This window comes from Arvicanthis niloticus, chromosome 27 (genome assembly GCF_011762505.2).
Source record: "Arvicanthis niloticus isolate mArvNil1 chromosome 27, mArvNil1.pat.X, whole genome shotgun sequence".
NCBI lineage: Eukaryota > Metazoa > Chordata > Mammalia > Rodentia > Muridae > Arvicanthis > Arvicanthis niloticus.
Genome location: NC_133435.1, coordinates 9,843,415 through 9,857,317, shown reverse-complemented (window position 1 = coordinate 9,857,317; position 13,903 = coordinate 9,843,415). Strand labels below are relative to the sequence as shown.

At 45.9% G+C, this 13,903-nt stretch overlaps 1 protein-coding gene across 6 annotated transcripts in view; it reads right to left on the bottom strand.

Annotated features, from left to right (window-relative positions):
• Positions 1-9,514: 9,514 nt before the first annotated feature.
• Positions 9,515-13,903, bottom strand: part of Yap1 (Yes1 associated transcriptional regulator) — a 73,659-nt gene continuing 69,270 nt past the window's right edge. For all 6 annotated transcript variants that reach the window (XM_076926118.1, XM_076926116.1, XM_076926120.1 and 3 more), the window contains 2 exons: positions 13,768-13,880; positions 9,515-12,249 (listed from right to left, as the gene is read on the bottom strand). In XM_076926118.1, the coding sequence (XP_076782233.1) occupies positions 12,014-12,249; positions 13,768-13,880 (349 nt within the window). In that variant the 3' untranslated portion in view covers positions 9,515-12,013. The remainder of the gene's footprint in view (positions 12,250-13,767; positions 13,881-13,903) is intronic.

Here is a 13,903-nt window from a genome sequence, read left to right as displayed (position 1 = left end):
TAAACTGTTTATGTATGTTTATGTGTGTGTGTATACTCATGCATATGTGTGTGGTGTGTGTGTATGTATATCTAAACATATATATGCACACACCCACACCTACACACACACACCTTTCCAAAGATTGGCTCCTAGTGTAGGTTACACTGGAAGACTGCCACAGGCATCCAACTCCTGTGAGTTCTTTATTTTTCCATGATTTGTCTACAGTACCTAAGTGTTGGTTCTGAGGCCCTTGGTTTTAGGTCACAGCAGTCTTCTTCTGAGTTCAGTTCCCAGCACCTACATCATGGAGCACAACTGTCTGTAACTTCAGGTGCAGGAGACACTGCTGGCTTCCAAGGGCACCAGCAGCTATGCCTAAATACCTCATACAGACACACACCCACGAATAATTTAAAAATAAAGTAAATCCTTAAAAAAATTAAAATAGCCAGGCGGTGGTGGCGCACGCCTTTAATCCCAGCACTTGGGAGGCAGAGGCAGGTGGATTTCTGAGTTCTAGGCCAGCCTGGTCTACAGAGTGAGTTCCAGGACAGCCAGGACTACACAGAGAAACCCTGTCTCGAAAAACCAAAAAAAAAAAAAAAAAATTAAAATAAAGGTAGAAAATGAGAAAGAGGATAAAAGTATGAGAGGAAGAGGAGGGGGAAGAGGAAGAAAAAGAGAAAGAGGAGGAAAAGGAGAAAGAGGAGGAGGATGAAGAGGAGGAGGAGGAAGGAAGGGAGGAGGAGGATAAAGAGGAAGAGGAGGAGGAGGATAAAGAGGAAGAGGAAGAGGAGGAGGAAGAAGAGGAAGAGGAGGAGGAGGAGGGGGAGGAGGAGGAGGAGGAGGAGGAGAAATTCCGGGCTGGAAAGTAGACAGACTCCTGAGGGATGCTGTACTTTCTGCTTGGCCTGAACTGACGCTGGGCATAAGCTGGCCGGTTCCTGAACCTCACAGACCACCATCTTAGCAGAGACTTAGAAGTCACAGGGGGGGTCTGGTGGGGGTGAGTGACTCATGCCCACCTGTGTCCTTAAGTGAGAGAAGCCTTGTGAAGTCAGTTTGTCATTCTCACCCATGTGCAAAGGTTGGGTGGCCTCCTTGTCCTGCCCCCCATCACCCCTGCTAATTGAAGCTGAGATGCCAGGAATTCCTTGGGGTAGTGTAAAAGAAGTAACTCAAAGCTTGGGGTGGGGGTAAGAATGTTGGGGGGTGGGTGAGCCTCAGACCTTGGACTTTATTATTGGTCCTGCAGGGTTGGGGCTAGGGCACCCTGCCACCCCTCTGGCCTTGGATCTGGGAAGATTTGGGTCATTGGATGTTTTTTGTCCTCAGCCCAGGACAGAGTGAAGCTTATGTAAATAAAAGTCTGTGTCATAAGTGGGGGAAAAAAGAACATTGGAGTGAACTTTGAACCGACACCAAGATCTTAAGAGACACTGGGAAGAACAAAACAGCTTCTACCCCAGCTTATTACCAATGGGACAAAACCCATGATGCAGCGCTGGCAGACAGAGGCCAGGCTGGAGGCCAGCTGGGGAAGCCACAGGTGGCAGGGTAAATGCGGATCTCATGGTCTAACACATGGGACCCCGTAGTGCTTTATTGTCTACGGGTTCCCTACAAGCCACTTGTAGTGCTTCTATTTGTCCTGTGAAACAAACATCTCAGTGTGAGGGGCCACACAAGTAATCTCAGCACTCAGAACTAAAGGCAGGAGGATTGGGAATTGAAAGCCAGCCTAGGCCACACAAAGATATACAAGACCACTTTTCAAACTCAAACCAACTACCATCACCACCAACACTACAAAAAATCCCCCCAAACCACTATAATTTTAAACCAAGGCCTATGCAGAGCTTCAGCTGTTCCCCAAAGTCCCCAGTATCCTCAGGCCTCCATCAAGTTCCCATAGTAGAGAATTACATTAGTTAATTTTCTCCTTGCTCTAACAAAAATACCTAACAAAGGCGGTTTATGGGTGGAAGAGCGTGGCCTGACTCTGCTGGAGGAAAGGCTTGTTCTGACTGCAAGAGGAAAGGCCAACTCTCCTGTGTGTGGAGCCAGCATGTCTGGAATGGGAAGCCTCACGGTAGAATGTGGTCTAGCCTCACCATGCTAGATCACGTGACAGTCTTAACGTTGGCAGGCAGGAAGGTGGGGGATGAATGCTGTTCAACTTGGTTTTTGCTCTTTCTTTTTATGCAGTCAAGGTCCCTACACCCATAGGATGCCTCCCCACCCCGCTCCTCCAAACACACACACACTCAGGTGACTCTTCTCTGCTCCGGTGAAGTTTTCTGGAAATGCTCAGAGATACACCTAGGATGTGTTTCCATGAAGTCACTAAATCTCATTAAGCTGATAATTCTAATTCAACAGCTCAATGCTGCTGCCAATGTGAAGACTAACAGAGTGGTAAGTCCCACCTGCCACCTTTTCAGAGGGCTGCTGTCTGAAGTTATTGCTACAATTATCAGGGAGAATGAGATGTGTTAGTCTGGATCTGCTGGTCACATCCACTATCTGAACTAGTTGTCCTTTTTGTTACTATCTCTCTTTTCTCGCACCTGGTCCACCTTCAGGCTCTGAACCACAGGGATGGTGCTGGCCTCTGTGCATCTCTTCTCTTTGGTATTTTCTGCTCTGAATTCATTGTCCTTTGACAACCAAGGCAATCATTTTGCTGGGTTTGAGACAGGGTCTCACTCTGCAACTCCTGCTGGCCTGGAGCTCATTCTGAAGAGCAGGTTCAAGGGCTCTACCACATCCCAGCTCTCCCCACAGAGATTTCTTTTAACTACCTTGTAGGTATTCACCACCCACCGGTTGAATAAAATATTAGCTTCTCCCACAGGGCTCTGTCTCTCGTGTGATACATTTCTCTCCCGCATCATGCACTTGGCTGTCTGATGGACCCGTCTCAGCATCGTGGCTGCCGACTCCCCAGCACCACGACTCCCTGTCCCACCTTCAAGATCTAGAATCTCTGGCAGTGTTCTCAGCACCCCTCTCAAAGCTTTCTTTCTTTCTTGAATAACATTTAAATTTTATTCTTTCAGAATTTCATACAGGTGGTACCCATCCCCCCTCAGGCTTCCCACAGATTCTAGCCAATGTCCTCCCTTCCAACCCTATGTCCTTTTCTTGCATACGATAAAGCAGTGTGGAGCCATCCACTGGAGCAGAGTCAACCTACCAGTGGCCACACTCTCAAAGAGAAGTGGCTCTCTGAGCACGTAGCAGCCATAAGCTGGTAATCTCAGCTCGCTAATAGCTCCCAGCAAGAGGGGAGGCCTCATGGCTGCTTTCTCATTTCCTCTGCAGTTTTACTGGCTCAGTCTTGTTCCACTGTGTGTTCATGAGTGCGACAGTCACATCACTTCCAAAGGACAGCATCTCACATCATTCCGTGCTGTCTACCCCACGTAGGGTCCTTCTGTTCCCATTTCCTGATGTTCCCTAAGCCTTGATGAGATTCCTATAGATGTTCCATTTAGGATGCCTCAGCATCTAACAATTACTTATTCACGCCCTTTGACTAGCATGACTCTCTGTACTAACCGCTGCCAACTGTATTTACTACTATTATCTGTTTGGGTTTCCCCCTTATTGTTTGTTTGGTTCCTCCCCACCCCTCCCTGCCCCTAGACAGAAGTTTCTCTGTGTAGCCTTGGCTGTCCTGGAACTCACTTTGTAGACTAGGCTGGCTTTGAACCTCTAGAGACCTCCCCTCCCACCCCCCCTGAAATTAAAGTCATATATCACCAAACCTGGTCATTACCAACTGTAAACAAGAAGCCTCTGACCATGGTTGAGTTAAACAAAGATTTATGGTCATAAACATAAACGTTTAGAAGGTCATTTGGCAAGACCATTTAGCAAAATACTAACAGTAGGCTCTTCTGCCCTTGGGGCTTATAACGGCCTCACACTTTGACCAGGTTTACAGTGTCAGACATGAATTCCTTCTGTGAAGCTTGCCTCAGATCCTATCAGAAAGCAGTTACCTCCCTAACAATGGCGCCGTTATTGTATCAGTAGGCACATTATTACCTGGCAGACTGTTACTGTAGCATGTATATCCAGGACTGAGGAAGACCATTGAGAGCTTTTCTTCCCCACTGCCTGCATAGCACTTCTGGCTCTGTGAAAACTAGCCACTAGAAAGGAAACCTGAAGTTGATTTCTCTTCTGTCTTGAACAAAATGTGTGGTGTCTTCAGCACTGTGGTCTTATCTGGTTATAGTGGGAAGCTAAGAGCAATGGCCTGTGTTCTAGAAACTCCTGGGGCTTCCTGACAAGTAACCGGTAGGACATGGCCCATATGGCACTAGGCTTTTAATAATTCATGTCCTCTGGGAACAGAACTGTTCTCACCCTTCAGTGCAGGCATTCAAACCCTTTAAAAATGGTATGCTGTAATTAGTGAGTCTCCATAAAGTTTTTCATACAACCCACCTTTTCTCCCATTCTCCCCCGCTATCCTTCCTGCGTTTATTTCCCAGCATTCCCTGCTTCTTTCCTATTACATGTGTTCTACTATTCCTTCTTTCCTCTTGTATTTTTAAATTGGGTTACAAGATAAGAAGTTTCCCAGCACTGTATAACCTAGGTGCAATGGAGCACAGTTATAACTCTAGCACTTGGGAGGTGGAGGCACAAAGCACTGGTGATCCTTGGCTGCACAAACACAGTGCTAGCCTGCGCTACCTCAGACTGTCTCAAAATAAAATTAAAAACGGACTTAAAAGAATATGGACAGCTTCTTAGTTAATATTTTAAAATCTTTCTCTTTTCTTAAAATTACATGATGTGTCTGTGTATGGGTATGTGAAGTCCAGAAGAGGATGCTGGCCCCTTGGAAGAGAGTTATGGGGGACTGTGGTGAGCCAGCTGATGTGGGTGCTGGAAACCAAACTTTTGTCCTCTGGAAGGACAGCAAGCACCCTTACCTCCCAGCCATGCCTCCAGCCTCTGGCTTTGCTCTCAGTCAGCATCTGAGGTGCTGTTTTTTTTGTACATTTCCCCTAAGCCCAGTGGGAGAGTCTGAGAGTCTGGTTCACACCAACCTGACTGGACCAATTTATCATCTTTAGTAGCACAAAATTCAGCGCAATGGAAACTAGAAACTGTCAGGCCTGGGGATTCTGTTTCAGTAGCTTAGGAAACTGACAGGAGTCTTGTCAGTAATTTTTAGTTCAAATCAGTGTTAAAATTCTAAGCCACTGCCCCCTACCCCTACCCCCTCCTCCCACCTCCAGATTTGGCCAATACTGGCCTCTCTACTCCAGGCCAAGACGTGGCCTCCCTCAGGACCTTGGAGCTTGTTGATAACCCTTATATGCCCTGATGAAGCTGGAATATAGAACTGTATTTTTCAATGGTTTGGATCACATCCTCGGCATACTACAACCAGGCTTATATAGGGTGTGAGCAATTTATTGGAGTTCAAGAAGATTAGGAACATGTGACTTGGTAGTGACTTCAGGTTAGTCATTTGGCTGCTCCTGAACGTATCTTCACATCTCTCATAAAATCCAAGCAAGGCTTAGTGTAAGGGTCTACTCTTGTAAAGGATATGGGATTGGCACTCAGCATCTACACCAAGCAGCTCACTGTAACTCTAGTTTGGGGGAATACCATGCCCTCTTCTGGTCTCCACAGGCACCTACACTCAGGTACACATACACACAAAATTATTAATAATTTTAATTAAAAAAAAGAAATTCCTAAGGCCTGTTGGGCAGTGATAGCACAGGCCTTTAATCCAGGCAGAGGCAGAGGCAGGTGGATCTCTGAGTTCAAGGACAGCCTAGTCTACACTCAAGCTCCAGGACAGCCTGTGCTACACACAGAAAACCTGTGTCTCAATAAACAAACAACAAACCCCCAAACCAGGATGTCTTGACTCATAGCCAGCCACCAGATGTGACCATGTCAGGCCAGTGTAGTGGCTCTTTGAGTAAAGTGCTTATTGCCAGGCCTGGGGCCTTGAGTTAAGCCCCAGGATCCACATGGTAGGAGAAAATGACTCCAAGTTGTCCTCCAATGGCCACATGCATACACATGCACCCAAGAAGAATATATGTGTAAGACAAAAAGTTGGTCACCTACATGTCACTTAGGTCCTCCTGAGAAGCAGCCTACTTTGGTATCTGTTGAAACTTTGCCCCAGGAGCTCAACTTCGTATGTGTATAACTATGTAAAGCAGAGACGGTATCAGGTGTCCTGCTCTATCCTTCCCTCCTTATTCTCCTGATGTAGCTCTTGAGACAGTCTCTTACTGACCTTGGAGCTAAACTAGTACCCAGGAAGCCCCAGTCCTCCCAGCTCTGTCCCCAAAGGCACTGGAGTTGTAGATGTGTATTGTGGGCACTGCAGATTTGAACTGAGGTCTGAGACAAGTACTATTACCTGCTAAGTCCCTTCCCCGGCCCAAGTTTACATCGGTAGTAAGGCTACTTAAATGTAAGTTGCTGAAGAAATTATTTCAGGGGTGGAATCATTGGCCTTGTACTGAGACAAATGAAATGTCCGAGTGCTTATTTTAGGGTCTGGCATGCTTCAGAAAAAAATTCCTATTTTAGTTGGCCAGGTAGCCAGGCCACCACTGTAATTCTGTGTAGGGGAGATGGCTCAGTGGGTAGAAGTACTTGCTTATACAAGTTTGAGGGCCTGGCTTCAGATCCTTTGCACTCACGTAAGATTTGAAGGTGATCAGACATCTTTAGAGGAGGTAGAAGGCTGAGGGCTAAGCTTACCTAAAGTATGCATGAGCTGACGTATGTATGACCTGTGTTTGGGAGACAGTCTCAGTGACGCAGTTGTGAATTCTGGCAATCCCCCTGCCTCTGCCTCCTGCATAGCTGGGATTACAGGGCAGCACCAGTGTGCTTGCTCCACTCTAATTCTCAACTGGAAGCTGTTAAACTCTTAAAATGCAAAACAAAACACTGACATACATTTAAAGTGCCTGTAATTATAGCTCCAGGGGAGGACACCCTCTTCTGGCCTCTGTGGGTAGCTGCACACACTCACATAAGCAACAGATACATAAACTACAAATTAACTGGGGTAGGACCACAGGGATGACTATGCAAGGGCCCCATGACTCTAATCAGCATGAATGTGCCAACTCTGAAGCGAGTAGCTTCCATATTTACTCTCCCAGAGCCCAGTTTAGGACAAGTACTGGTTGTTGGAGGCCAGGGAGAGAGAGGCTGGCTCCTCTAGGGGACACGACCTAACTCTCCTGCCAGCTTTTCTCATGTAACCTCAGCTCTGAAGAAATGAAGAGAGGTTATTAAGCACTAATCAGCCCCAGAGGCAGCAGTAGTGTCTGCCTAGGCTGCCTTCTTCTATGAGCCACTCCTGTCAACACAGGCGAAGTGCCTAGCCCCTGGGCACTGCCCACAAGGGGCAGTGGTATGAACACAAGGCGTGTCTTTTGGTGCTGGTGCATCAAAAACACATGCCTTCTAACAGGCTAAGCTCATGCCACACCTCTAGCCCCAAGGCAGTTGGTTCTGAGATGCAGAATCCCTGTATTTTGTGCTAAATCGGGTAACAATGTTATCTCCCCAAGCTGCTGTTTAGCATCGTGGAAAAGCCTACACTGCAATGTCTAAAAGGCTTGCATATCTGCCTGACCAAAGTTGACTTTGTCAACATACATCAAGAAAAAAAATCAAATCTATTTCTTATTCGAAGTATACCCAGGCCATACCATGTTTTTTTGTTTTGTTTTTTTATATTTATAAAAACAAGACTTTCACAAATATAATTTGTTTTGGAGATCATGTGGGAATTTTTTGGAAAAATAAAGGCAGGGGTGGGGAAAGATGGGTGTAGAGTGCTTACAGAGCGTGCAGAAGCCTCAGCTCCATCTGCAGTACCATGAAAACTGAGTGTGGTACCACGCCTTGGTCATCCCAGAACCTGGGAGGTGGAGGACCAGAAGTTCAAGCCCATCATAAAAGACAGTGACATGGCCACCTGTTTCCTATGTGATGCTGCATGGAGTCTTTAGGAAAAAGAACAAACCAGATGGGATCCTACGCCATGCCTCTTGAAGGTGAAACCAACATCTGTAAAGAGTCTCCAGTGATTACTACCAATGGCATTTAATTTTAGTATTTGTTCTAGCAGAAAATCAGTAAGTGATAAAGAAGTTTTAAAGTTTAAGAAAGAGTTGAAGTATATATTTGAACCACATGAACAGACAAGAAGGCAGCATATAATATATGAGCATCTGAGCATCCACTTGTATCTAAAATAAAATTGTAATGTTGGTTCTATACATACGTCTATATATGACAAGTGTGCACACCCAGGCGGATCTCTGTGGGTTGGAGGCCAGCCTGGTCTACTGTTGGAAGAATCAAAGAATGGTGGACTGCTTATTAACAGTGAGAGGCTCCAGGAGAATAGGCAGAGGGCCTTTGACCTCAGAGGCATTCTGTCCCCTGGATTGTTCTTGGACACGATTTCATGCCTCCTGTGACATGTTTAATCTTGTTGGTTGTCAGTGAACCTGACATGGCCTTCTGCCCTGCTTGCATGCCTTCTCAGACACAATTTATAGTATGTGCCCAGCAACTTGTGTTTAAGTTGGTCAGTCCTAAGGAAGGGCTGCTCTGTCAATATTTAGTATGTGTTTACTGGCATTTATTTACATGTTTTTCTGAACTCAAATGGCCCTCCTTGAGCGTCGATTTGTTTCATTTGGGTATAAAACGATACTGAAACTGAAGTAAAGCTGTCTACAGGGTTAGACTGTAGTCCGCCCATTCTTTAAGGTCCTCAAATTCCAGGTCTTGAAAGAAACAGACCTGCATGGGTTGGCAAACGATGGTTTACAACATGAGTTCCAGGACAACCAGTGCTCTACAGAGAAACCAAGCCTGTCTTGAAAAACCAAAACAAACCGGAGAATACTTTTTGAAAGAATAGACAACAATGAAGAGATCCTTACCCATAACCCTTACAAAAACACGTTGCCAAGATAAGATTCATCTTGGCGCCGGGCGGTGGTGTCGCACGCCTTTAATCCCAGCACTTGGGAGGCAGAGGCAGGTGGATTTCTGAGTTCTAGTCCAGCCTGGTCTACAGAGTGAGTTCCAGGACAGCCAGGGCTACACAGAGAAACCCTGTCTCGAAGATTCATCTTGGCCCCAGGTGCACAGGCACTCTGAAGCTGGCACAGCTGCCGCCGCCTCAACGTTTAAGTTTCAACACCAAATGGTCCGGCTTCTGAAGTATTTAGCTCATTAATGTTCTTTTTCAGTCTTTCACTGTGTTCTGTAAGGCACACTTTCATTTATATGAGCACTTACCACAGCAACATCACACATTCCACAGCTGCTTCCTCGGGCGGGACCGTCTGTTCTTTCTTTTGAAAGTTAAGTCTCTGCATTTAGTTATGATACACAAAACTGCTTGTTCTGAAACCCCAACCAACCTCTTCCCTTGTTCCCAAGGGACTCAGAAGAAGTCCTAATTTAAAAGAACACAAATATAAAAAAGTTTTTCAGATTACAAAAATTGGTTTATTGCAAAAGAAATTCAAGAATAACCAGTTAAAGTTCTTATCTGCATGCTACCCACTACAGCCAGGAAGCATTAAACACTGTTGGACACAACAAGAAAGACTACATTGAGGCCGTGATTCAAATTCAGTGAGAGGAAGGGTGCTCAAGTCTCCCACAGTCAGCATGGAGGGTTTGATACGGTCAGAGAGCACGGTCAGGCACCAGGGGCTGCTGGACATTGAGGTATAACCAGGCACACCATGCCAAGGGAGAAGGAAGACGGCACATCTCACTTTGTGGGGGAGGTTAAGCAGCTGGAAACTTAGGAACAACTTCTTTACTGGGAGCAATAGGAGAGATAAGTCTCCACTGAAGAGAAACAAGTTCATAAGAGCTTTTCTATCACGGCCCCGCGACCTCTCACCAGCCCATGCCCTCCCGCTCCCCACACTAGAGCTAGTCTGCCCACAGAAGATGCGGTCCTTTATTCTGCGGCTTACTGGCAAATGACAGGCTCTCGGCGAGCCTATCATCTGCCCATTCCCCACACACCACTGTGGGTTATCCATCTACTCAATTTTTAATTAGAGTAGAATTTCATCTCTGTTCTAAAGTCAACGCATCCTCTGGGTGGTCATTTCCCCAGACTTAATTCAAGGGTGAATCTTCAACTAGTTTCTAATTAAAAGCCTTAGAGTCAATGGCCTCTAATGACTGACCAATGAATCATATATAATACACTGATTGCATTTTTTCAGCACTCAAAGTACTTCATTCTTGCGCTATACTAAATCAAAAGGCCAAAATACTTAGATTTCTATCTTCCTAAGCTGAGGATTTTCATAGTAGCAGCTTTAGGGGGGGTGGGGGTGGGTTTGTAGTTGTTCTTTATGAACCCTTGAAAATGAGGGATTCTTCTAGAAGCACTCAAAGACCCTTAAATGATGAGGTGCCACTACAATTCATACTAACTATTACTTCATAGCTTATATGCAGAGTTAATTCATGCTTATTTTGTTCCTTTAAAAAATACTCTTTGGAAACCATTATTACTCCTGGAGACACATACTCTAGTGATCTTCCTTCTTGTAAAAATAAAGCCACACTCATGCTTAGCCTAGCTCTCTGCTGAGCCCAGCTGCCCCCACACACTTACTAATCTGATCATTTTACCAGCCAACCCGTGACCTCACAGCATTCTGCATGCTACCCAGGGTCCATTCAGCACAGACACATGAGAATGATCTTGTAGGTTATACTCAGTCTGGCCTCAAAGGATCTGAGTATACACCCAAAGCTGAGGCGGAGGCAGAAGGAAGGCCCGCCTCTCTAAAGCTTAAAGCTCAGAGTCTGCAGGACACAAATCGGTCCAAGGGGAGTGAGGCCACTGTTGGCTTCTGTCCTCATCATCACAGTGCACAGAGGGCAGGAGAGCTCCTCTTGGCCTTACCCACGACAAGAGCCCTTTCTACAACACTGCCCTCCCTCCCTCAAACACCTGCAGATTGCCCCAACCAGACTTTAAACTATTTGTGAAACATAAACTACTGTGTCTAAATGCGTATGTTCAAGGCTACCATTAAAAAAAATAAAACTGGAAAGGAAGGAAACGTTTATAAAGATACATTCTGCTATCACACTACCATAGACATTGTAAGAGTGTGTACATATGGAGAGGAGATAACCAAGATTTAAATAGGATGTTAAAAAGCCAAGAAATACAGACCCCCCCAACCCCCAAAGAATGGCACTGCCCATCCCAAGCTACAGCTATAAATGACTTCATTAATTTGCCTATGTTGCACCAAAACCAACCACAGGGGGGAAAAAGGAAAGAAAAACCAACCAAAACACCCACAGAAAATACCCATTCAAACCTAATCTAGAGTATGTGGTAATAATTAATATATTTCTATGGAAACTGTCTCATGCCTCATAAGCTTCTAAGATAAAATTCCGGTCACTCTGTGCCTAGTGGTATTACTATGAGAAGAAATGGAAAGCCCATCAGTCTTCAGCATGGGTCTTCTTGAGCTTCCGCGAGATCAGACGCAATGCTTCTGGCTTGTTGGACCCAAGGCCAAAGGCAGCTGAAGAAACCACCTCTTGAACAAATGTTCTGAAGCATTTCAGTTCCCAGTCTGTGTGTTCAGTGAAATGATGGGTGGAAAGACCACTGGACAAAAAAGGAAGAACATCATTATCCAGCAGGCTATCCCCCGGCAATCCCAGAGAATGGTAGTTAACATAGCAAAGTTAACAAAGGGGTTCTGTTTGTGGTTCTGGTTCTTTAGGGCTGGCCATGAAGAGGTCAGCAACGTAAGAGCAGCGACGGGCAGAGAAGAGCGAACAATGATGAAGATCCCTGCTGGACACTGGTTCATTTGTTTTCTGTGTTAGCCAGAGAATCACCCACTGGCTTATCTGAACTTCAGGTGTGCACATCTTAGACTCTGTGGACCCCTCACAGACTTGGCGATGGCTCCCTGCAGCTCTATAGCCACGTGAGGAAGCTCTCTTTATCTAGCTTGGTGGCAGCCAACACAGACTCCACGTCCAAGATCTCGGAACTCAGCGCTTCCTGCAGACTGGGCATCAGCTCCTCCCCTTCTATGTTCATTGCATCTCCTTCCAGTGTGCCAAGGTCCACATTTGTCCCAGGGAGGGCTTCCAGGTAATCAGGGAAGCGGCTCTGCTGTGACGGCAGGGTGCTTTGGCTCATGGTGTCTCCTAGTTTTGGGGAGGGATGAACAAAATGTTTTATGAGAAGCATCAGAGCTGCCTGTGTGAGTACAGAGCCATGCCATGGGATACACAAGTACCCAGCGTTTACCTTAGAAAACCACACACAGAGACCACTGGGTTTCAACACCAAGTTTCACCCTGCTTCATCACTTCACAGACATGCAATATAAATATACAGCCTGGCTGCCGGGCGGTGGTGGTGCACGCCTTTAATCCCAGCACTTGGGAGGCAGAGGCAGGTGGATTTCTGAGTTCGAGGCCAGCCTGGTCTACTGAGTGAGTTCCAGGACAGCCAAGGCTATACAGAGAAACCCCGTCTCGAAGAAAAAAAAAATACAGCCTGGCTGCTTACTGCCAAAGTGTTAACTGACAGGCTGCAAAGAACTGAAACTCCTTGAAATTCTTTAAGTAGCAGTGAGAAAAGACAACCTGACCTTCTTCTTTCTCCTAGAAATGCATCACTATTTCTAGGTCATTTGCATGTCAAGATGGAGCATCGTTCGTCTTAAGCTGTACTCTGGGACACTAACATTAAGCACTGCAGACTCACACATGCAACAGAGGAACAGCATTTCTGAGGCCTTGAAGACATGTGACCTCCCCAGACTTCTTTCTAAATTTCTCGCACTTAGTGCCCAGAGAACTTTTATTTATCTATGATATTAGCACTCCTCCGTGGAGTTTTGCCAGAACTTATGATCAGAAAAACAAATAGCCTAAGTGCTACAAGGGGGCCAGAGAGGTGAGCTATGAGAGTTGGTGAGAGGGCCCAGGATGGGGCTAGACATGAGGTAGGCCCAAGTAGCTCCTAAATGGGATTTCTGATCTAGGTGAGTGAACTCAGGAAGCAGGGGACAAGTTCTTAAAATTTCGCCTTCATGTGTCAGATAAAGATAGGCATGAAAGACTTCTGATACTTGGGAGAAAATGTATCACTATCCTGTGCTCTCTCAGCCCCAAGACAGGAAGGTCTTGTATCACTATCCTGTGCTCTCTCAGCCCCAAGACAGGAAGGTCTAGGCTCCTCAATACTTGTGCAACTATTTCAACTGTAAAGTCAGTGGGTTTTACTCTAAGCACTCTTCCCCAAATATGGCTTCCTAGACCTGTAACACCTTAAACAACTCAGTGGAACCCAAAGTATTCATAGAAATGGGTCACAAAAAATTATTCAAAATTAAGAACACAGATCTAAAAAGAGAGACTTTTTAATAGGCCCAACAAACACATTAAAACAAAACAGGTCACACAACGGGCATGGTGGTGAATGTCTGAAATCTCAGCGCTATGGAGGCCAAGCAGGAGGGTCAGTGTGGGCTTCACAGCAAAACCTTATCTCAAAAAGAAAGGAAAACACACTGTGTCAGCTTGTGCCTGAATCCCAGTACTCAAGAGCCTCTACGTTCCAGGCCAGCCTGTGCTAGCTACAGTGAGACCCTGTCTAGGAAGGAAGGAGAAGCACAACTAATGGCCACCTGAGGCTGAAAGGGAGTCAATACTCACCTGTATCCATCTCATCCACACTGTTCAGGAAGTCATCTGGGGTCCGCGGGATGCTGTAACTGCTCATGCTGAGGCCACTGTCTGTGCTCTCGTCTCTAGAGTGATAGGTGCCACTATCAAATATTGAAAAGACACA